We start from the raw sequence: 23,588 nt of genomic DNA, 5'->3' as shown, positions 1-23,588 counted from the left end.
GTTGTGTATTCTTATAGAACCACTTCCCAAAACAGGTATGGAACATTTCATCACCACAGAAAGTTCTATTATTCCCCTTTCCAGTCAACTGAACCACCACCCTTTCCCTTCTACCAGGCAACTGCTTTCTGATTTCCGTCCCCACAGTTCAATTTTGCTTTCTCTTGATTGTTGTATAAACAGAATCATACAATATGTATTCTTTCTTATGGATGTTGTTCTTTGTGTGGATTTCTCTTTGGGGAAGGAGGGAGGTGGTGTTGATGGGTGGTGGGAAAGATTGCCAACTCGATTGAAGTCCTAGAGCAAGTGGTGGCAGGGCTTACCTGAGGGAGAAGAGTGGAGGGAGTGGATGTATTCCATATGGATTCTGTCTCTGTGAGGTAGATATTATATCTGTTTTACTGCTGAAGTATCTGTGGCTCGCCAGAGAAACTAATAAAGCTGATCTTTCACAGCTCACAACTAGTCAAGCCAAGATGTGAAGTCTGAAGTTTGGCCTATTTAACCTAAATCTTGTGCATGCCATTTCCTTATGCAAAGAATTTTTTTCTTCGTTTGCTGAAAGAGTGAAAAAGACAATGTTAAGCTGCCTACCTTTCTGTGATAACTGAGGTGTGGGGAAGCCAAGGGTCAGGGTTATCAGGCCAGGAAGCAGAGCAAGTTCTTTAGAGAGGTCCAAGTGGAACGGGGACGTGGCCAAGCCAGGAGGCGGAAATGGCTTCATTCCTGGCCTCCAGCCCTCCTGGAAGTGTTTGTAACTGGACCCGAGGCAATCCTGTTCCTTCCTGCTGTGAAGACGTCCAGAATTCAAAGGGCCAACGCCTTGTGCTTTTGGCCAAAGTTTTAGGGAGACTTGGCCAAGGACCTCAAGGTTAGTGTTGGGGAAGAGAATAGTTAAGCTTTCCTCTTTGTGGAGATTAGGATTGTTGCTCCTCCAGGTGAGAAAACTTCACCTCTCCTCAGGGGCTGGTGGTGGTTCCCCACAGTCACCCACTGCTTGCTGCATTCCGTGGTACATGATGTGAGAAATAGGTTTGGACAGAGAGTGCAACGGCAGTGCCACATCACTGAAATGACTGGAGGTGGGGTTAGGGATTTAGAAGTCACGACATAGAGTTGGGGGCACGGCATTGGTTTAGTTAGGAAGTGAGGGACTGCAGGGCTATTTATACTGGTTAAAGTGAAATCCCTCTAAACATTCAGGCTCAAAAAATATACTTAGATTATTTTATGATACACCAAATGAATTCCAAATGGGCTAAATATATGCTAAATATTTTTTCATCTCCTAGAAAAACTAGGAATACAAGTGAATACCTACCAAATTTCCTGAACTTTGAAGCAAGAAAAGAAAACTTGAAGGAATTTTTATGACTTCATGAAAAAAATATGTGACAAAATATTTGTAACAAGTAGGAAAGATAAAAAGCTAATAATATCCTTATTATATAAAGAGTTAACATATGCTACAGGAATGAAATGAAACAGGAGAGAGGGTTCAGAAACACTCAAGTAAGTATAAGAATTTAGTTCATGATAAGGATGGCATTTTAAATCTGTGGGATAAAATAAAATATTCAATATGCATTGAAATAGTTGGCCAAGCATTTGGGACTCAGAATGAAAGCTCTGCTTCACTCCTTAAACCAAAATAAATTCAAGTAGTTGGTTAAAATATTTAAATTGAAATGCCTTGAGAAGCAGGATGATGTTGTAGGTAAGAGCATAGATTCTGGGGTTAGACAGCCTGGGCTTCCAGGCTGCCTCCACCGGCCACCAGCTGTATGACCTGAGCAAGTTACAAACCACTTGGTTCTTCACTTTCATGAAATAGGGATGATGTTAGTACCTCATGGGACTGCTGTGAGGATTAAGTAAGTAGCTGTATGAAAAGGGCAGAGAATATCACCTGGCACATACAAGTGCTGTTTAAGTATAGCTGCCATCATCATCCTTATCATCATTACTGTATGGAAGATGTAAACCATAAAAGCACTTGATGGAAAATATTTTTATAAACTTGGGGGTAGAGAAAATGTTCTTTATCATGACACACAAGCCATACCCCATTAAGGCAAATATAGAGAGATTAGAATTGAAAACGTCTACATATGAGGCAAGGAGAAGGGGGCGACAGAGAATGAGATGATTGGATGGCATCACCGAATCAATGGACGTGAGTGTGAGCAAACTCTGGGAGATAGCGAAGGCGGGGAAGCCTGGTGTGCTGCAGTCCATAGATCACAAAGAATTGGACATGACTTACTGACTGGACAGAAACAATGAGAAGGCTGGATGTCACCATACTGAGTGGAGACAGGCTGAGACATGACAACTGTTCATTTAGTGCTTCCTGAACTGAAATGGGAAGAGGATTAGTAGAAGCCAGGTAAGTGTCCAGGAGGCGTGTTTGTCTGAGTGTTCTCAACGTTGCCTTGGTCTTTCTAGGTAAGACTGCTGGATTCGTTACCTGGGGCAGCTATGTCCAATTGCTACAAACTTAGTTTCTTCAAACGATAGAAATCTATTCTCTTTAGTTCTAGAGCTAGATGATTGAAATCAAGGTGTTGGCTGAGCCATGCTCCCTCTAAAGGCTCCAGGGAAGAACCTTCCTTGCCTCTTCCAGCTTCTGGGGGTTCCTGGCCTTCCTTGGCTTGTGGCAGCATGATTCTAACCTCTGTTTCCCTCTTCACCTGCCTTATCTCCTTCCCTGTGTCTCTGTGTGTCAACTCCTTTTCTTATCAGAACACTAGTCACTGGATTTAGGGCCCACTCTAATCTAGGATGACTTAATCCTAACTAGTTGTTATTAACTATTTCCAAATGAGCTCACATTCCGAGGTTCTGTTACGACCTGAATTTGGGGCAAGTATTCAACCCCCCACAACTTTCTCATTCCTTTTCAGAGGGAAAGCAGTGGCTTTGAGAACAGTGGGGCTGGTAAAGGTAAGGGGATGTGTCCAGCACACACCTCACTGGGAGCTTTGGTGGAAGGAGAGGCAGCACGCACAGAGGCACCCTCTAGAGAAGGCCAGAGACGCCTCAGCTAGTCTCATGAAGGCCTCACCTAACACAGCACTAGGGATGCGAACGTCGGAAAGTGACGGAAGGGATAAAAAGGAGGGAGTTGATAGAAAACTTAAGAAAGCTCTTCAGAGGAATGCACTTACTGAGTCATATGCTGTACTGAGAGATAAGACTGAAACCCCAGGCCATCTTGGGCGAATTAGAATTTCTAAGAAGGATCTATTATTAGGCTTCAGAAGATTGTGAGATTACCCGAAATATCATGGGAAAAAAATTGTGTATGTGGCTATGTAACTACCTCTTCTGGGTAGAGGATTCAAAACTCTCAGTCAGATCCATAAGGGTGTCAAGAACCCCTCAAAAAAACCACAGACTAAATAAAGAGTGATCCTTGGGGTAGAGTGTTAAGATTAGTTTTCAGTTTTCAGATAACAAGGCAAGTGGACCTTCTCTTATGATCACTATGGGTTAAATTGTACCTGTATGCTGCTGCTAAGTCACTTCAGTCATGTCGTGACCCCATAGACGGCTGCCCACCAGGCTCCCCCGTCCCTGGGATTCTCCAGGCAAGAACACTGGAGTGGGTTGCCATTTCCTTCTCCAGTGCATGAAGGTGAAAAGTGAAAGTTAAGTCGCCCAGTCGTGTCAGACCCTCAGCGACCCCATGAACTGCAGCCCTCCAGGCTCTTCCGTCCATGGGATTTTCCAGGCAGGAGTACTGGAGTGGGGTGCCATCGCCTTCTCCGGTGTTATTTTACAAATGCATTTATCATTGCACTTGTTTTTGAAAGTTCTCAGTGTTTCCAAGCTGTGTACAAATAATTTATGCGCCCTCCCCCACCCCTAATCCGCACCCCACGTCTCTGCTGTTCTGCTGTTCTTCAGGACTGACCCCTTGGGAGAAGCATCTTGCTGCAGTCTCCGCGTCCCTTCCCTCAGCCCTCCAGTGTCTCAGCCTGTCTGTGGCACTTAGCTCAGTTGATCCCTCTTCCTTCCGACACTTTCTTTAGCTGCCTTCCAGAATGTCACCGCTCTTACGCCACCAGCTGCAGCTTGCTCATCCCCTTTGCAGAATTGTTCTCGCCTTTCCTTCCCTGTGAACAACCCCAGGCTCAGTCCTCATACTCTTTTCCTTCCCCATTTATACTGCTGCCCAGGGGATCTTCCTTGGTTTTTCCCTCTCATCTTCCTGAGGGTATGTATTAGGAAAACAAGTTTTCCTCCCTATGCTCCTTTACTTCTTTTTCACATAGGCTGTTCAGTGTGTTTATTTCATTTTGGCTGCACTTTTTAGATGTCTAATTTTGTCCCTATTGGCTCATCCTCCCTTGGGGATATTGGCTCTTCGACTGGTGATGTGTACTTGGTGGGAGGGCCTAAAACAAGCCCAGGACCAAATTGTGCCTCTCCTGGTAAGGGGAACTTCTCTCCTAGAAATACTTTGCCACTGCCCCCTCTCAACAGACCACCACCACCACCACCACCCGAGTGGCCTGGCTCCTCAGGAAACCTTTCTGATCTCTGCTTTCTTCCAGTGCCCATCTTCCTGAGTTGCCATCCAACCTCAACAGGTTGGGGGCTGACCTTCTACACCTGCCTGGTCCCTGGCTTGCACTGGGCTGGCGCTGTTGTATTTTGGTCTCTCCATATTGGTGGCAAGTGGCACATAGAGTAGTGTGTGGAAGGAAAAGAAAGCATAACCAAAACGCTTTTCCCAGGCTCCCAGGCCATCTGTGAGCCTTGGCATCTTGTACTTTTTCACCCTGGATTGCACTTCTCCACCAACCAGGACCCAGCCAATCTCTCTCTCTCCAGGATTTCCCATATGTTTGCTGTTACTTTTTCAGATTCATCAACTTTCTCTTTTTTCCCAGCAGTGTACAGAATTGGGGTTTAGAAAAAGAGGCTAGCAACGTGTTCGTGCATCAGCTTGTAGTCTGTGTAATTTCCATATGAAGATGAATAGTAAAACTGTTTTCACATTGGAAAATGAGTTCCATACAAATTAAGAAGTAATTTAAATATCTTAAAAAGTAAATATATTTACTCAACAAACATTTGGAAAGAGATTTAAATTCATATAATAAAAGTAAAACTAGAATAATAGCTGCATATATCTTTAGTGGAACAAAATATCATACACACAAACCCAGTACTGGTGATATGCAACGAAATGACACATTTTCATATACTACTAATGGACATCTAAATTTGATTTAGTCCTTTTTGAAAGTATCCAGCTTATCTGTAGAGTCTTAAATTGTTTACTCCCTTGACTCTATCGTTCTGTTCCTGGAATTCTAACCTAGAGAAACTTCAGTATGAGAAAAACCTTTAGGCACAGAGGTATGCAGTGAAATGTTATTTGTAGTAATAATGACAGTGGCAGCACAGAGAAACAGCCTAACTGCAGGTATTTTTTGTTGTTGTGAGTGTGCAGTCGTGTTTGACAATTTGCGACTCCATGGACTATAGCCCAGCAGGCTCCTCTGCCCATGGAATTTTCCAGGCAAGCATATTGGAGTGGGTTGCCATTTCCTACTTCAGGAGATCTTCCCAGCCCAGAGATTGAATCCATGTCTCTTGCATCTCCTGCATTGGCAGATGGATTCTTTACGATTCGTGCCTCCCAATGGGAGGCTTTGAATCTATTAAAATGATCTATCTAAAGAATATATGAAAACGTGAAAAAATTCTATGACATAACGTTAAGTGAAAAAGAAAGATAACACAGTTTATATAGTATTAGTATTAAAAATTTTATGCATAGCAAAGAAACTAGAGAGAAATTAATGACAACATTAGTAGTGCTTGTGTTTGGGAATTTTATTTTCTCTTTTTATTTTTTATTAGCTCCAATGTCTTGGAGAAATTTTTAAGTTAAAAAGATACAAAAACCTGTCTGGTTTTGGTTGATTCAAGGTTTGGCAAAGAAAGGATAATGAAATGATCAAAGTTATTGGCATGCATATTTCATAAAAGAGCAAATCTTTCCAATTTAAAAGAACCTATTAGAAAGGAAGGAACAGCAGAGGAGTAAGGAACTCTCCTTTATAACTTAATACAGCAGGTGCTTGAGAGCAAGAGCTGGGACGCGAGCTGCAGGTTCAAATCCAACTCTGCCTTCCCTTAGCTGTGTGACCTTGGACAAGTTACCTGAGTTCTCTGTGCTCCAGTTTCTTCATGTGCGGAATACAAATAACAAGCGCACCTACCCCCTAGAGTTGTTAGGAGGATTGTGTTCATAGAGTTCCTGGCTCACAGGAAGGGTCATATATATATGAATATATACATATAAGAGAAGACAACACTGATAGTAGATAATATTCATATATATATATTTCATAAAAGGACAAATCTTTACAATGTAAAGGAAATACATATATATATATGAACATTGTCTACTGTCATTGTTGTCTTCTCTTTATTCTCATCGAAGCTCATGATTCCAAAAATCTCTGGTGTTTAAAACCCAGCTGCATGACTCACTTGCTCTGGGCCCTTGAGAAGCTCACTTTGCCTTTCAGTTTCTGTGTGAAGTGGGGATAATAAAGTCCCTGCTTCCTAGGGTAACAGTGAGAACCAAATGAAATCAAGTTGGTCACATGCTTAGCATGGGCTCAGCCCACAGTGAGTGCTCAGAGCAGAGGTGTTGGGAGGTATGGAGGGCTGGTAAAGAGGTGGTAGTTTGTTTTCCTTTAGGTCTGTTTTAAACCCTCAGGAAGTATGGGGACACGTAATGAGTGGGCAGCGATGAGGGCCTTGCTGTCCCCTTTTGACAGAGTGAGGACGTTGAGGGTCAGTGATAATCATGACAGTTTATAGGTTTATACTGCTTTACAGCTTTCAGAGCTCTCTACATGTATGTTGACTCCCTGATAAAACAGTTCACCTGCCCTGGTTAACAGAAGACCTGCACTCATTACAGCTGTTTACAGACTTCTAGCCATTCCCCCATGTTCGTGCTGGACTTCAGCGACTGGCTGTGTCTGTCTTCCTCTCCACTCTGGATCTAGCTGTTCCTGAACCTGGTTTTAGGCAGATGCACGTCCATTGCTTTGCACTTCCCCTTCTTTGCCCTCATCTTACTCCGTATGTGCGACCCATCTATGTGCCCGTGTCTTGGATCCTGTTTCCCTGAGAATTACTCTAAATTCTTACACCGTTCTACCCTTCAGCCTGTTACTACATACTTAGTAATGTATAATTTTAACTGTAACTGATGGGTTCAGTAATCAAATTTTTACCCAGTTTACAATAGATAAAAACATTTTATCTGTTTAAAAAGATTTTCTTTTCTCTTTTGATGCAAAGGACTGTAATGCAAGTAAACTTTATGGCCTGCCCAGGAGAAAACCATAATATTTGGTGATTCATTTTATCAGAGAAATCCGAGGCAAGATCTTTTGCTTTTTTGAGTTAAAAATACCTATTTTCTAAAGAAGGGTTAACTATATGTTACTATTTTTGTAGTCAATCTGGATAACTAGAGGGTGATAATTTTCTCACTTAACAGTTAAAGAGAGGAAAATGGTGATATTAACCAGTAAATTATAACATCAATTGTGTTTTTTAAAAAAAGTTTATCGCACTTTTTAAGATTATGTATTAGCTCCATTTGTTAATGTATTTTAATAACTCACTTTTTTCCTTCAGTTTATGGGACTTCCTTAATTGGAGGAAATACCTTTTTAATTAACGTTTATTCAAATACAGTGAAAATGTAGAAAAGTATACAGATCATAAGTAAACGCGAGTTTTCACAAAGGGAACGTGCCCGTGTGCCCCGCCCAGAGAGAGAGTTCGGCGACGCTGCATCGCGAACCCACGCGGCCCCCTTGGAAAGGGATGCTTTTGTGTGCTGTCATTCTCTGTTTCCTGTTTGCCAGTTTTTGAATATATGTATTCTTTTTCTCTCTTTTTAAATAAAATGTTTGTATTTTAAAAATAACACAGTTTTTACAAGTTAAGTCGTAGTGTAAGACTTAACGACCAAGTACAGCAATTTCCTGCTCCACTGCTCCCCCTTCTCAAGATACTTCTTGCCAAAGGGGAGAAACCCTTTAGAATTCTTTTGCCATTCACACATTTCCATATTTCATAATAATGATAACTATATATGGCTATTTTTATTAACCCAATTTTAGGTATTATCAGTTGACCTCCTCTTATAGTAAATAAAGACTTAATTATCTTGTACTGGCATTTCTATTACTTCCATTTCTTCCCAATATATTTACACTAAAAAGTTTGGTTACGTGAATATTTTCTATTAACATTATATGTCTGTGCAAATTATATTCAAAATGGATATTACATAATACTATGATCGAGGCGTATTGTTTGCCTTTTGTTTTTTAATGGCATTAATGCTTGTGTTGCTTTTCACATGCTTGTCTGTGAGCCTCTTGTCTAAAATCCTCATCTCTCCTGCCCTCCCTTTTCTGGCTTTAGCTCTGGATGCTGTCACTAACCCTCGAACTTGCCGATCCAGCAGTCTTCCAGTCCTGATCTTTTGTGGATGTACTCTCCTTGTTACTTTCCTTCGCTGGTTTCCATGACATCACTTGCTGCCATCCTTCCTTAGTGCACAGACCTCCATTCATCTCTCCTCCTCTTAAACGGTGTTTTCCTGAAAGACTCCGTCCTCGGTGTGATTCTTACCCCACACAGTCTCTTTAAGCAGTATCTGCCAGGGCCACGTGTGACTGCTATCTATTCCTCCATATGGAACTCTCTCCTCAGGCCCAGATCCAGCTATTTAATCACTGAACATCAAACAGAGAGCATACAAACAAATTTGGTATTGTCTCGCCTCTCTTCAGGACCTCTCTCCTGATGGTATCTGCATGTGAATTGGGTAGAGGTGTGTTTGGTGTCTGCACCCTGACCCCAACAGAGGGACTGCACCTCCTTGTCGTTTTACAGTTCCCTTTTTGCACCCACAAATATACACACACACTTTACCAACTTTTCCCCTCTCAAACACCAGCACTACAGCTCTCCATCTTAATTGGCAAGAAGAAGAAAAGATTTCTTTTCCCCCTTGGCTGCTACTCATGGCTAAAATGAGTAGATAGGATGTTGGGCCAACTGTGAGAGCCCAGAAAAAGCAAAGAATCTTACTACTTTAGTACGCGTTCCTTGTCCACCTTATAACTGTTTCACTAGACCATCTCTTTCGAAGTGTGTTAATCCTTGAAATGTTTACAGAACAATTACTTGAAGCAGGTAGTGCACATTCATACCATTTCTCCTGCATTGTGACTTCCAGGCTTAAAATCAGGAGTGGGGCTGTAATATCAATTTCATTACTTTCAGATTTAAAACTGTACATGTTGAATTATAATGTGAATTTATGGGCAGAGATAATTTACCTTGTCTGTCACAAAAGAAAAAAAAAGCACAATTGAGTGTTCTCCCGTCCACTTGTATCCCTGGATGTAATTAGGGCCATGAGTCTGAGCTCACATTCCTAACAGTGTTCACGGGCCAGAAGGGCCTTGATTCCTTGGCTGCATCTCATGTCTGGATCAGAACGCCCTGCAGGGAGACAGAGCAAGGTGTCGGTTGCATTTCTCTTAGCAACTCTTTCTGAAAGAGGTGTGTTCGTGGCAGTCTGTCTTTCAGGCACGAGTCGCTTATTGCATCAGTACTGTGTGCCAGGCACGATGTTAGAATCAGGGACACGCGTTGATGATGTGGTCCTCTCCTTGAAGTTCAGAGTAAGAATAAAGATGTGGCACCCTGTCTCATGGAACCTTGCCACTCAGAAGAGTGTGTGATCTGTGGACCGTCAGCATCAGCACCACCTGGGAGCACGTTAGAAATGCAGACTCTCAATCCGAGATGGAGCAGCATCTCATCCAGGATTCTGCACTTACAGCAGGCTCCTGGGGGAGGCCGCTGCTGTCAGTCCAGGGGCCATGCTGAGTAGCAAGGTCTGAGGGTGCTCTGCCTGAGCTGGTTCTTTAGATAGATCCATGTGTCTTTGCTGGCCTCCTATCACAAGGGTGGGTCATTGAGGATGTACTTTGTGTGCCTCCAGGAGCCCTTGAGATACACGGCCCAATATAGCTGTACCTTGTCATAGCAGTGTAACCTGCAGTGGGGCTCAACTGAGTTCATCTATCAGCATTCAGAGTATCTGGGGTAGAATGTGTAAAGACTAATGAAAGCGAGATGGCCAAGAAGTTGCCAAGTGGTGAGTGGAACTGGGGTAGTTGGAAGGACAAGAGATACTTTCTGGGAAGCCTGCGTGCTTGAGGCAGATGCATTGGTAGTTTATCATTCAACAGTGAGGAAGGGCCAGGACCACTTTAAGCAGAATTCTAGTTCTGAGCATTATTGCTGTGATATGGGTGGAAAATAGTGAGGCCAACGTAAAGGAGGAGAAGCTGGATTTAGGACTTACGGATGGCATCACCAACTCAATGGACATGAGTTTGAGCAAGCTCCGGAAGTTGGTGATGGACAGGGAAGCGTGGTGTGCTGCAGTCCATGGGGTCGAAAAGAGTCGGACGCAACTGAACTGAACTGAGGAGTGTTGAGTCAAATCGGTTACGTGTGGCCCAACCAGGAGAGAAGAGAATCTAGGCTGGTGCTCAGGGGGCCAGTTCTGAGAGTACAGGAGGAAGAGGGATCTGGGATCTAGGATAGATGGAGGGTGAGAGGTTGATGGGACATGTCTGGTAGGTATTGAGGCACACAGTCCGGGGGCTCTGTCTGGAAGGTGGTCAGGCTGGTGCTGCACCCACAGTATTGGGTAGATACTTGGTCATGGAGGGTTTGCAGCTACAGGTGTGGATCAGATCATTCAGAGAGGACCCTCAGAGTGAGAAGAGAGGCACGTGGAGCCTAGGGCCCTGTGAAGCAGAGCCCTCCAAGGAGCCTGAAAAGGGGACACCGGGAGAGGTCAGATCACTGTCTGAGATCCCAGACAGTGGTTCCGGATGGGCTCATCTTGTTTTTTACTCTTTAAAAGTGGCAGAGTGATATTCCTACAGGCCTGACATGGTTTGTCACTGTTGTCATCGTTGATGGTGAGGGTGGCCCTTTGTTTTTTTGGTATTGTTTGGTTGTTTCTAGCTCACCGGTTTCTTCTGTGCATTTGTTAAGGTCCTTAAAATCCTGGTCAGGGCAGTGATGGATGGGATGGCCGATCGTAGTGGCGATGTTGCAACTGGCCTCAGAGGAAAGCTGCAGGAGTTATTTGGCAGAGTGACTTCAAGAGTGACGAATGATGGAGAAATCTGGAGGCTGTATGCCCAAGTGTATGGAAACGGGCAGAGTGACAAGCCTGACGAAAATGAAAAGGTGAGTCCTTCCCAGTCCTCTGGGGCTCTTACCTTCTATTTGAACACAGGGTGAATCTGCCTTTTTGATGGTTGGAGGGAGACTAATAATTTGAAAGATAAGATTAATATGCTCATATTTTCACTTATGATGCAGAGTTTTTTAACATAAGCACCCTGAATTGTGGACAAGTTAGGATGTGTAAACATTCATCTTTTTTCTTTCCATGAGTTTTTCTTAAATAATTGTTCTCTGTTCCCCAAAAAGGGTCTCTTTAATCTGCTTTCCTTGCAAGCCGTGAACAGCTGGTTCTCGTTATTTACTCCACACCCCTTTCTGCAGGCTCCTTGCTGAAGACTAAGGTAGACGGTACAAGGACAAAGGAGTGTTTAAATCTGAGGTGGAGACTATGAAAAGGAGAAAGAAAAAGGAGCTCGATAAGACTATGGGAGAGGAGCTTTTAAAGTCTGAACATGAATGTTGTGCAAAGGTTGCCCTGCCCCTTTCTTGCAAGTGCAGTGGAGCACCAGTGCGTTCAAGTTATGCCTTCAGCTTCTTATCTTCGAATGTAAAAGGGGCCTCCAGAGTTCCCAGGGTTGGAATACTAAATGTTTTGTGTTCTTTTCAAAACATCCACAACAAATCAAATGTACTTGTATAAGTTTGGAATTTGCCACAGTACAGCCAATCTGTGGGATTCTTAGCCGTTCTCTCCCCCACTTCAGTCCACCCAGCTGGCTTCCAGCAAAGCCTTGTCAGCCTGGAGAATACACACTCACCACATGTGTACACACACTCCTGCTTTCTGTCCTTCCCTTCTTCTTGAATTCTGTCCTCTCTGGCATATGTGGCATTAAGGATACTCTGAATTCTCTGATCTGTGATTTCTCCCTCAAGGGTGGGGAGGTTGTAAAAGAAAGTTGTTTTAAGCATCTGTGTTGTTGCTCACCTGCCAGTAATCCCACAGTTTTCACCAAGTTCACACCTCGTTCTCTAAACTGGTCTCTTAAGCTGATGTTTACAAATGCCAGGGAAATGTGTATACTTCTTATACATTTGTAAACCCTGCCTTTTAATTTTTGGAGGGAAGTGTCTCCATTCAGACATGCCCATTTGATTTAACTGCTTGTTGCTGTTGTCTTTGATGAGAATAATGCAGAGAGTGTGCTGCATAACGCAGAGGCTGGCTTTTCAGCTGGAATTAGTTCCATATGACTTCCAGGAAGCAGAGTTTGAAATGTGAATTCTGCTTGTTCTAAATGCTGTTCTTTTTCTTTCCTCAGGCGTTCCAGTATCTCTCTAAGGCATACAAGTGTGACACACAGTCCAGTTTTTGGGAGAAAAATATTACGTCATTTAAGGAAGTGGTTCAAAGAGCCTTAGGACTTGCACATGGTATTTGATGTAACATTTAATATCCATGGTATATTTTAATGTATTTCTACTGATAGGAAAACATATTAGTCAAAAGCGAAATTCCATTTCAGATAATTTCAGATTATTTCATTGTATTAGAATTTTTGTAGTTAATTCAGCAAACATTTATAGATTAACTATTATGTAGTAGGCACCCTCAGAGAAGACAGTGGCACCCCACTCCAGTACTCTTGCCTGGAAAATCCCATGGACGGAGGAGCCTGGTGGGCTGCAGTCCATGAGGTCACTAAGAATCGGACACGACTGAGCGACTTCCCTTTCACTTTTCACTTCCGTGCATTGGAGAAGGAAATGGCAACCCACTCCAGTGTTCTTGCCTGAAGAATCCCAGGGACGGGGGAGCCTGGTAGGAGGCCGTCTATGGGGTCGCACAGAGTCAGACACGACTGAAGTGACTTAGCAGCAGCGGCAGCAGTAGGCACCCTAGAACAATGAGAAAAAATAGGCTAGAGGCTTAAATAGTGTTTGAATAAGTGACTGATGGATAGGAAATACCTTTACAACTGTGTTTAATCTTCACACAGAAGTAACCTCCTGCATTGATGATCTAGTAGTAAGAAAATCTGAACTTTTCTTGACTCATATTCTTCTTTCATAAATGAAAATATTTAGAGTACATAGATTTCTGGAGTGCATACCAGTATATTTTAATGTGTGGTATTTAGGGGAGAAATAACCTTACCTAGAAATTGTATGCCTATTGGGGAAAGATATTCCAGATAAAGGCTGCTTTTAATTATTTGCATTAATGAAAAGTATACCAGTTACAGGCAGTAATGCACTTTTATATTTATGTTTGAACATAGGCATGTGATGCCCTGGGAATGCAATTCAAATAAAATAGTGAAGCCACACTTAGGATTCAAGGACTGAATCCCAAGGACCATGAATCTATGCTAAAGTCCTCCTGTAACTTCTGCAACAGTTGCCGCAAGTAGGGTGCCGACAAGTGGCGATTATACAGGGCAGACCTTTGGGCTCAGGGGGCCTGCGCTCCAGGACCAGCTCTGCCACATGCTAACTCGGCGACTTGGGGTCACCATTACTTACCTTCTCTGACCCTTAGTTCCCTTGTCATGAAAACAGAGATAATACCAATGGTTGTTACGAAAAATGAGTAAAAGCACCTCCTCACCCCTACCCTTTTCTTTCTGTAGTAGAGGATCTGAGTTGGGTGATAAGGGACTCAAAACTAAAAAGGAAAAAATGAGTAAGAATAAAGCTTAACTTTGCCTTGAAAAAAATCACAGAATGTTCAAACAGTTTAGAAATGGGCTTAGTAGTTAATAATTCTACTTGTCATTGACAAAAAGATATAAATATCCAATTTCCTGGGCCACCCACCTTTTGACAGATAAGGTAGAAGTTAGACTCTGTGTAGCTGAAACTCAGTGTAGAAGAGGTTCACATACTTTCTGACAGGCCAGTGGAAGGAGGGTCGAGGATGGCTGGAATTTACAAAGCTTGTGCTGGCCTCAGGGTAGGTGAGCTTAGGTGGAGTTCATTCTTTAAAAGTTCAAAGGCCTTTGGCCTCTGTGGATACGGGACTACTTCTGGAGGAACCCATGCTAAGGTATATTATCTACACAGTTATAGCAGGGTGCAGTTTGCTTTGAAGAACTTACCCGAGCTATTTCCTCTTGCCAACCCTAAACATTTCTGTGAACAGCGGGTTCTGTATCAGTCAACACCAAGATATTTTCTGTAATCACCAAGTGGTAGTATTAAACCTGTCAAATATAAATAGGCAGGTTAAAGAAGTACTCCAGGAAAAAAAAAAATCTTCATTTTGCACCTTAAAATTGATTTCAAACTATTTTTGGTACACTTTTTTCTCCTTCTGAGAAATACTTAGAGAAAAACAAGTGTCTTTTCTTTTAAGTTTCCCTTTGACTTGAATGAATTATGTGTTCGTTCTTCTTATGGCATTTTAAGCATACCTGAGTGGATGCTCAGCGTTCGTTTCTAGTGACATTTTAGATTTAAAAAGATAAATCTTAACCTTGTCTGTGTTGCTTTTGTGTAGCCATGCTCCATGGAAGAATAAGCTGAGTTTCTCTGTTATTTCTGTTCTCTTTTTTTATCTTTCTCCCCATCACTGTGCTCCACCTCACCCAATTCTGGAAAAGGAAATACGACATTAAAAAAAAACAAACTCTATATGATTTATTCCTTTTTGGGTTGCTGTTTTGAAGCATAGACACGTGCTCCAGAAAGCTTGGTAAGGGTTTCCACATAGGCTTGGAGACCCTTCTATAACAGTGTTGTCATTGTGTACCCGTTGTTCTGTCTGGAGGGTGTTCATTTACAGTCTGTGTTGTTCTGTTTTCTGGGAAAGGGTGGGCAAAAGTTCATTCCTTCTTTGCCATCCAGGAACTTTTAAAATCATAGTTATGCATTTTAACTACAGTCTGCCTGGAGGAAGCATAGCTGTCTTGGATTTCCTGATGATTTGAAACAGCAGGTTATTTCTCTCTGTTTCTCTCTCTGTGTCTCTCCGTCTCTAATGCCTCTTGAAAATAGGATTGAGGAAGGGGACTAATAGAGTGTTTGTCTCTTTGCTCTCTATTTTGTTTTTCTCAAAATGACAAGGATTGAAAACAGAATCACAGCTGTTTTTGATATATCACTAGGTACTAAACAACCCAAGTATCTGACTCATGGTAGTTACAACCTTCCTCTATTATGGGACACAGACATCATAATCCTCAATATCTCCAGGTTAACCTATGCCCTTTAAAAATGAGTGTGACATTGTCGACTCCCTTGCATCCTTTCAAAATCTAGTTATTATTTTGTAGTAGGAATGCCAGACGTAGCTCTCATGCCATAGAAGGTATTAATGAATGACAAACCTGGTTTACCAGGCACACAACCTCTGCTAGTTTACATACAGGAAGGAATCTGTTGTCTATCCCTGTTCTAAGATACAGGGTACTGAGTAGACTTCAGTTGCTGCACTGGTTAGTGGAGTTTTAGAATAGGTTGTAGGAACAGAAACAAGAAGGAGTCAGTGGAGAAATCTGAAGCATTATATTTTTACAAAGCTCTTCACTTGTTCTTGCTGCTGCTGCTGCTGCTGCTGCTGCTACTAAGTCGCTTCAGTCGTTTCCAACTCTGTGCGACCCCAGAGATGGCAGCCCACCAGGCTCCCCCGTCCCTGGGATTCTCCAGGCAAGAACACTGGAGTGGGTTGCCATTTCCTTCTCCAATGCATGAAAGTGAAAAGTGAAAGTGAAGTCGCTCAGTCGTGTCCGACTCTTAGCGACCTCATGGACTGCAGCCTACCCGGCTCCTCCGTCCATGGGATTTTCCAGGCAAGAATACTGGAGTGGGGTGCCATTGCCTTCTCCTTCACTTGTTCTTAAAAAGCCTTAATAGCCAGGCCTTCTGCTAGAAAGGGTTATAGCCTCTGTTCATAATTTCAAGTTTAGGGAAAATGGGCTCCTCAGAATGCAGAGGCAGAGTTGTTGGCATGAGTGACCGTCTTCTCCCCTGCTTGGTGCTAATGGTTACCAGGCGTGGCTCAGCCTGGTCATGCTCACCTTCTCTAAATGCAGGCACCTGGGTTGTTGACATCACTTCTTCAGAGTGGTGATACAAGCCCCAGGTATGAAAATACAGTGAGAATTGAGCTGTGAATATCTGGCATGTCACTTCCTTGGGCTGGTGTCGTTGGCAATTGTGAGTCCCCACCAGGGACTCAGTACTTTGGGAAGCCATATCAAGATGAACTGCGTCTGTTTTTGTTCTCTGTGAGCATCTTGTTTCTGCATAATTTCAATAATCTTTGCTTCTGTGTTTTTTTAGAGTCTATTCCCAACAGTCTGTAACTCACCAGGAAACACTCATTTTCCTCAAAAGTCTCCTTTGAGCAATAAATTATCCTTTTTAAGGGATAAAAGGGGAAATTATGCACATAACTTATTTTCCTTTTACCAAAATAAAAACTTTCCATGTAGAAGCATTTCTAAAGTCTGTTAGTATAAAGTGCTAATGAAATAATTGGATTTTGTGCCTTTAAATTATCATCATTATCAATTTTTAATGGATGTTTTCCGTGTATTTATCTTCCAGTGGCTATTAAATGCAGTAAAAACAAATCCAGTCCCCAGGAGGCTATACAAGTGCTGTCTTCAGTTCGACTCAATTTACGGGGCTTATTATCTAAAGCACAGGTGAGAGTGAAATGTGAAGTATTTAGAATTATCATAGGAAAAAAAAGTTTTTGGTGTCAGCCAGCTGCTCTTAAGTTTTCTTTACATGAGGGATAACTTTAGGCCCACATTTGATTTTACCTTTAAATTTTGTGTATTTGTTTTTGGCTGGCTGGGTCTTCGTTACTTTGCACGGGCCTTCTCTGCTTGCAGCGAGTGGGCGCTGTGCTTCGTTGTGGTGTGCCGGCTTCTCATTGCAGCGAGTGGGCTCTGTGCTTCATTGTGGTGTGCCGGCTTCTCATTGCAGCAAGTGGGCGCTGTGCTTCGTTGTGGTGTGCCGGCTTCTCTTTGCAGCAAGTGGGCGCTGTGCTTCGTTGTGGTGTGCCGGCTTCTCTTTGCAGCGAGTGGGCGCTGTGCTTCATTGTGGTGTGCCGGCTTCTCGTTACGGTGCCTTCCCTTGTCGCGGAGCCTGGATTCTCGGTGCCTAGGCCTCGTTGGCTGCGGCTCCAGGCTGTAGAGCACAAGCTCTGCAGTGGTACACAGGCTTTGTTGCCCTGAGGCACGTGGAATTTTCCCAGACCAGGGTTTGAACCTGTGTCCTCTGAAATAGCAGGGGGATTCTTACCCACTGGACCACCGGGGGAGTCCCTCCCATTATGTTTTAGATATTAGCCCCCAGGTGGTTGTGCTGGTGAGGAGATCATTGACCTACTGACTAAACCACCCTACTCATGGGTAACTTAGGAATCTTTGAAATTAGTATTTATAATCCAGCTCTTGATGCTTTCTTTAAACAGTGCTCTTCTACTTACATCACTTTTCCCCCAAATGTGGCATATATACTACTAGTAGCACTTGGGTAAATGTTGTTATTTTAATATATATTTATTTCAGTGCATATTAGAAAAAAGTGTAAGTAGCAATCAAATCTATAATTTCATGAATATTATTGCTTATTTTCTATTTACAGTAGTGTTCTAATGTTTTCCTTAAAAAATACTTTTATTTGAATAAAAAAATTTATTTAGAGACAGATATTAAGCAGGTGATGTATGGATTTGACAAAAATGTTACGGTAGATGTCAAACTCAGGTTTGACACGTAAAACGTATGCTGTCAGTTTACAAGTACCACCCTGTGAACCGGTGCTAGGAGGGGGACAGCTGAGAGTCATCGAGGGGGCTCTTGAGTAGATTGGACTCCACATCTCCACCTGTGACGGAGCAGGTCTGGGGCAGAGCCTGGGAAATCTGTGTTCAGTTTCTCAGGTAGTTCTAACATGTAAACTAGGCTTGGAGTATACCACTGGGAACAAAATTTGAAGTAGTATAACTTCTAGTACAAATTAGCACTTTCTTTTCTAATCTTTATTTGCCTTCCCTTTTTAATCTTGGGTCTCAGCTAATTTTAACTCACTTCTGAGAGCCAAATTCATGGCATGTGAAGGTCACTTTTGGACACAGGTAAAAACCTTTCCAGAGGGTGCATTTTTATTAATTGCATGATCTTTTCAGATCAGAGCAGCATTTTTGTCTCTGTGTAGATTATTAACTCATTTGCTATCTTAATGAGTGTGCCTGCTGGAACCAGTTTTCTATAATCTGGGAGAACTGTATTTTCTCCCAGCTTGACAGCACAGCTTCAGATTGTGTGTCTCTCAGAAAGCTGCAGGAGCTCTCTTAAAGGTCAAGGTAGCAAACTTTTTTTGTGACTCTTATTCCCAAGTTAGGAGCTCAGTTTCCTAGTTTCAGTGAGGTCATCAACTTACCCATGATTGTTTATTTCTTCAGGATGTACTCCACAAGTTTCTCTTCTCTGTGCAAAGCTTATAATATATTAATTTTACATAAACCTACACTTATATATGACTTAAATAGTCTTTTTCTAATGTAATTTTACTTATTTATTTTTGGCTGCGCTGGGTCTTCATTGATGCACACGCTTCCTCTGGTTGCAATGAGCAGAGGGCCTCTCTCTAGGTGCGCTGCTCAGCTTCTTACTGCAGTGGCTTTTCTTGTTGCGAAGCATGGGCTCCAGGGTACGTGGGCTTCAGTAGTTGTGGTTCCCAGGCTCTAGAGCACAGGCTCAGTAGCTGTAGTGCACCAGCTTAATTGCTCTGCGGCATGTGGGGTCCTCCTGGACGAGGGATGGAACCTGTGTCTCCTGCATTGGCAGGCGAATTCTTTACCCCTGAGCCACCAGGGAAGCCTGACTTAAACAGTCTTGTATGTACTGTCCAATCCATTCATATTGTGGAATTCCAGACACTGAAAATGAGGCTTCAGAACATCATCTGTGTATAGATTTTGTTCTCATTGGATCTCAACTGGATTATCCAAAAATGGGAAAAATTGCTTCCCAACACCTCCTTTGAAAGCACCTTTTTGCATATAATGTTTGGGAGCCCCTGATTTTATAGTAAATCATTTTTACTTTTCTGCTTTATAACAAATTGGATTTGCTGAAAAAGAATTGCCTTTTCCAGAACACTTTAAAAAGTGAAAATGACTGAGGATAACTGTGTTAATAGGCTCAGTTCACACAAATCTCTGGTCCTTTCCTGCCAGGCCTGGCACGTCATGAACATAAACTCCTAGATAGAACCTAGAAACTCACCTAAAGTCATCCAGTTCTTGTTCGGCCAGGACAGAGTAATTCCTCAACCCTCAGCACACCGTCCTTGTACAGATTGGCTGCCAGGGTGGTGGGGGTGGGGGAGTAGGTGGCATGAGAGCAGTTGGTGAGAATGCCAGAGAGCCTAGAGACAGAGCAGATATAACACTTACGCTCCATGGGACCCTCAGCAAATTGTTCTTTTCTGCCTAAGCCTCCGTCTCTTTCTGCTTCCTCCTTACTTTATAGGGAAGTGAGGCAGATTTGTGATGATTTATAAGCGCTGTAATTCTTAGTAAAAATAAATATGCCATGTAAGTCCAAGTTACTTTGCTCAGAGGTGTTTTTTCTACTGCACATCGCAGCAGTTGGTATGTCAGTCTGTTGTGAAGTGCTGTGTAAGACGTGACTACAGAGTTACGTGGCAAAGCGTTACAAAACAGCTCTTTGCTCCATAAATCACTGTGGGAAACTCTAAGCTTATCATGTGATGACGCCTTCACTCAGAACATCTTCAGGATTCCCTTTTTAGAATAGCTGTCAGAATGATTGCTGTCATCTGTGGTGGTGGTGGTGGCAAATAGTCATATTTTAATGATAAGTTTGATTTTTGTAAACAAATAGTCTTAAGTGTGATGAAAAGGATAGATGGTAAGCTGAGTAAATTACATATCTGATTAAAAAACACACACACAATGTGGTCATAAAACCCTGAAGCTGGTTTTCCTGCGCGCCTGTACTGGCTCAGCAGGCAGCTCCTAGAAAGGCGTTCCAGAATGTGCCAGCCGTGGTGGTGTTACTGAAGGATGTTGTGGTATTGCCCCACCCCAAAACAATTCCTTTTACAGAAGGAGCTCACTTTTGTTTTAATGTGCTGGACTTTTTTATTTTTACCCAGTCTTGATGATTGTTGTGGCCTCTTAGTCCTAAGCCATAATTAATTTTCAGATAGCATAAAGAGTATGATTTATATGAACTTGAATATAAAATGTATTTGTTTGGCTTGTATACACAGCAAATAGATTTGTTTTGCTTAGATGAATAATGTCTATTTATCCAAAGACCATCTTATGACATTGAAATGAATAATACAATCAATACTCAAGATAACCATTTCCAAGAGGCGGACCCATTTGAATTTACAAGTTGAAGCATGTTGTTTGATTCATCCATTGTTGCAGCTCGTTCGTTTCCAGGATGGTGAATGGAACAAACACGACTATTGCTGCTATAATGTTGTGTTTTTATTATATAAAGGGAATTTTAATTCTGTACTCTGTGTCTATGTTTCTTTAAAGAGATGGTCACTGTTTTGATAATTCTGCTTTGTTCTTTATGCTGCAGCAACTTTTTACAGATGCGGCAAGTGGAGAAATTGCCAGGGAATTAGCTGATGAAATAGCAGCTATGGACACCTTAGTGACAGAGCTTCAAGACCTAAGCAACCAATTTCGAAATCAGTATTGACCATCCTGGGAACAGTTTCTGGAAGAGGTGTTTCACTTTCCAGAATTTCTTTTATATCTGTGTATCTCAAACTCAAGATACTGATTTTTTTAAATAAATTTTTCTTGTATGGCTAACATCCTTGCTTTTGTGATTTTTTCCAAATGCTTGAACTTTGTGAAATACATTAAATAAAATGTTCCTTTCCTCTTTCTTTAGGCTTAATTACAGTTGAATTCACTATTTTTATTATTCTTGAGGTATTTCAGCACAAAGAGGGGGGAAAATGTAGTTTTCTTTTTAGCACGGAGTTTATTCTCTCTCAGCCTAAAATGAATTAGATCATTCTCTGGAAAAAGTCTAAACGGGAAAAAAAATCACACACTGCAAGTTTGTGGAATCATTAGATTGGCTGGTATATTATCCAAAAGTGATAAAAGAGTACATTCGGTGATGGAAACCTTTACACTTCTTGAGATTTTGCATTTAGGTCAGAAAGATACAGACTTGGCTGAATTAGGAATATGGGTATGGTTTAACTTCCAAACTAGGAAAATGAGAGAAAAAAATGACATAACTCAAATCTTGACTCAACCATTAGCCACTAGTAACCAGACTGACCGTCCTCATTGTGTATACTGCCAGCCTTAAAGATGGTTATTTAATAAGGTTATGATGAGTGAAGACAGCTATAAATGGTGCCATATTACAAAAATGCCAAAGTAAAATGTTTTCGTAGTAATGTCTGTGGAAACAAATATTGAAGGCAGCAGCTGAATTTAATAATCTTACTTCAAAAGTCATAGTAAGGAATTTGTAGTCCTGGCTTTGGTTGCTGACTGTTCGGTCCTATGCATAAGTCATTGACCCTTGCTATTTTCCATGTTCTTATTTATAAAATGTGAATAATTTCTATTCCTTACTGCTTTGTGACTTTCTGCTGCCTTTGGAAATTTAAAAATACAGAATGTAAGTATTCTGAACATTAAAACAAAAACTTGAAGAAACTTTTGTCAGTGAATAAATGCTTAGCAGTGCTTCTTTTCCTTAACCACATGCTTCTCTTTTCTGGTATCGTATTGGCGTTAAAAACAAAACAAAACTGTTGATATATGTCTCAAAGCAGTTTCTCTTACAGGAGACGTGGTAACTATGAAAAAGAACAATAAAGTGATGCAGTAGCATGGGTTAAAGTTAAATGTCCACTTGTACCTTTTATGGAAGCCATTGAGGAATAAGTGGATAGATGGATGGTTGGATAGAAGGAGTGAGATTTTAAGAGTAAAACCTTTTTAGTAGTGTCTAGCTATGAATCCCGATAGAAGACTAGAACTGAAAAGGGTAAAGATTTTAGGAATTGAGTAGAAGAGTGAAGAGGAATTTCCAGATTTTTAGTTCTCAGTTTGCTTTCTTCGGGTTCAAGGTAGAATGGTGCTGGTAAATGTAAGTTGTCACTAACCGAGTCACTAAAGGATTGTTTCCTCCCCGTCTGCTCTCAGATGCTGTAGTGGACCAGAATCTCCAGAAGCTGCCCTACATCTCTTTTTTCTTGGATTGGTTTCACAAAAGAGCTCTTAGGTACCTTCTTTTAAAGATACAGACCCTTTAGTTGTTTAGTCATCTTACTAGGTGAGTGAATGTTAAGTGAATGTTTAACATAGTTAAAGCAAATGTGGTGGTGGTGGGAGGGTGACTACGGCAAAGAAGGCAAAGCTTGGGTTTTAACAAAACCTTGTCTCTACCACCTCCTTGATACTTGACACTCTGGTGCTTGATTCTTCCATCTGTAGAGTAAGTGTTGTGATAATAGTACCTCTAATCACGTTCTTAGTATCACTTACAGCACTTTAACCTAGCTGCAGAGTCAGTAACACAGTAGCTCTTTAAACAGCTATATTTCATTTCCTACAGGGTCTTTGGTGCTCTGTATTGCTATGTTATGATTTAAATATTTGCTGTTTCCAAATGAAATGATAAATTTCAGCTTTGGTTTTTTAGTCTTAATACATTTGTCTTCAGAATTACTTTTTTGTTTTGTCAACTAAAATATATAATAGATATTATCCTCTGATCTTTATTGAATTCCCACAGTATGAATAATACTTATTGAGTTCCCAGTTAAGTACTCTGAAGGCTTCTGATATCACCAGGAAACTAAAGGTCACAAACTCTAGAAAGAGAAATAGCTAGAATTCAAAAACTTCTAAATTCTACATTCTCTTACTATGTTGAGGCCAGAAAAAGGCTTCCAGTAGTCAGCTGATTGGAGAAGGCAAAGGCACCCCACTCCAGTACTGTTGCCCGGAAAATCCCATGGACGGAGGAGCCTGGTAGGCTGCAGTTCATGGGGTCACTAAGAGTCAGACACGACTGAGCGACTTCACTTTCACTTTCCACTTTCATGCATTGGAGAAGGAAATGGCAACCCACTCCAGTGTTCTTGCCTGGAGAATCCCAGGGACGGGGGAGCCTGGTGGGCTGCCGTCCATGGGGTTGCACAGAGTCGGACACGACTGAAGCGACTTAGCAGCAGCAGCAGTCAGCTGATTTCAGTTTTCTCTTTCCAATAGTGCAACACCTGGAAGGTTTGCTTGTCATTGTTTATAAAGT

At 41.9% G+C, this 23,588-nt stretch overlaps 1 protein-coding gene across 5 annotated transcripts in view; it reads left to right on the top strand.

The window, feature by feature from the left end:
* TTC27 (tetratricopeptide repeat domain 27) overlaps positions 1 to 21,115 on the top strand; it is a 184,352-nt gene extending 163,237 nt beyond the window's left edge. For all 5 annotated transcript variants that reach the window (XM_086327527.1, XM_086327528.1, XM_086327526.1 and 2 more), the window contains 4 exons: positions 11,149 to 11,346; positions 12,609 to 12,720; positions 16,840 to 16,940; positions 20,877 to 21,115. In XM_086327527.1, coding sequence (XP_086183653.1) covers positions 11,149 to 11,346; positions 12,609 to 12,720; positions 16,840 to 16,940; positions 20,877 to 20,999 — 534 coding nt within the window. In that variant the 3' untranslated portion in view covers positions 21,000 to 21,115. The remainder of the gene's footprint in view (positions 1 to 11,148; positions 11,347 to 12,608; positions 12,721 to 16,839; positions 16,941 to 20,876) is intronic.
* The last annotated feature ends 2,473 nt before the right edge of the window (positions 21,116 to 23,588 follow it).

The sequence above is a fragment of the Bos grunniens genome, chromosome 11 (genome assembly GCF_055505025.1).
Source record: "Bos grunniens cultivar Pamir isolate PY7600 chromosome 11, Bosgru_T2T1.0, whole genome shotgun sequence".
Lineage (NCBI taxonomy): Eukaryota > Metazoa > Chordata > Mammalia > Artiodactyla > Bovidae > Bos > Bos grunniens.
Note: the sequence above shows the minus strand (reverse complement) of the source record. Positions and strands in the feature narration are given on the sequence as shown.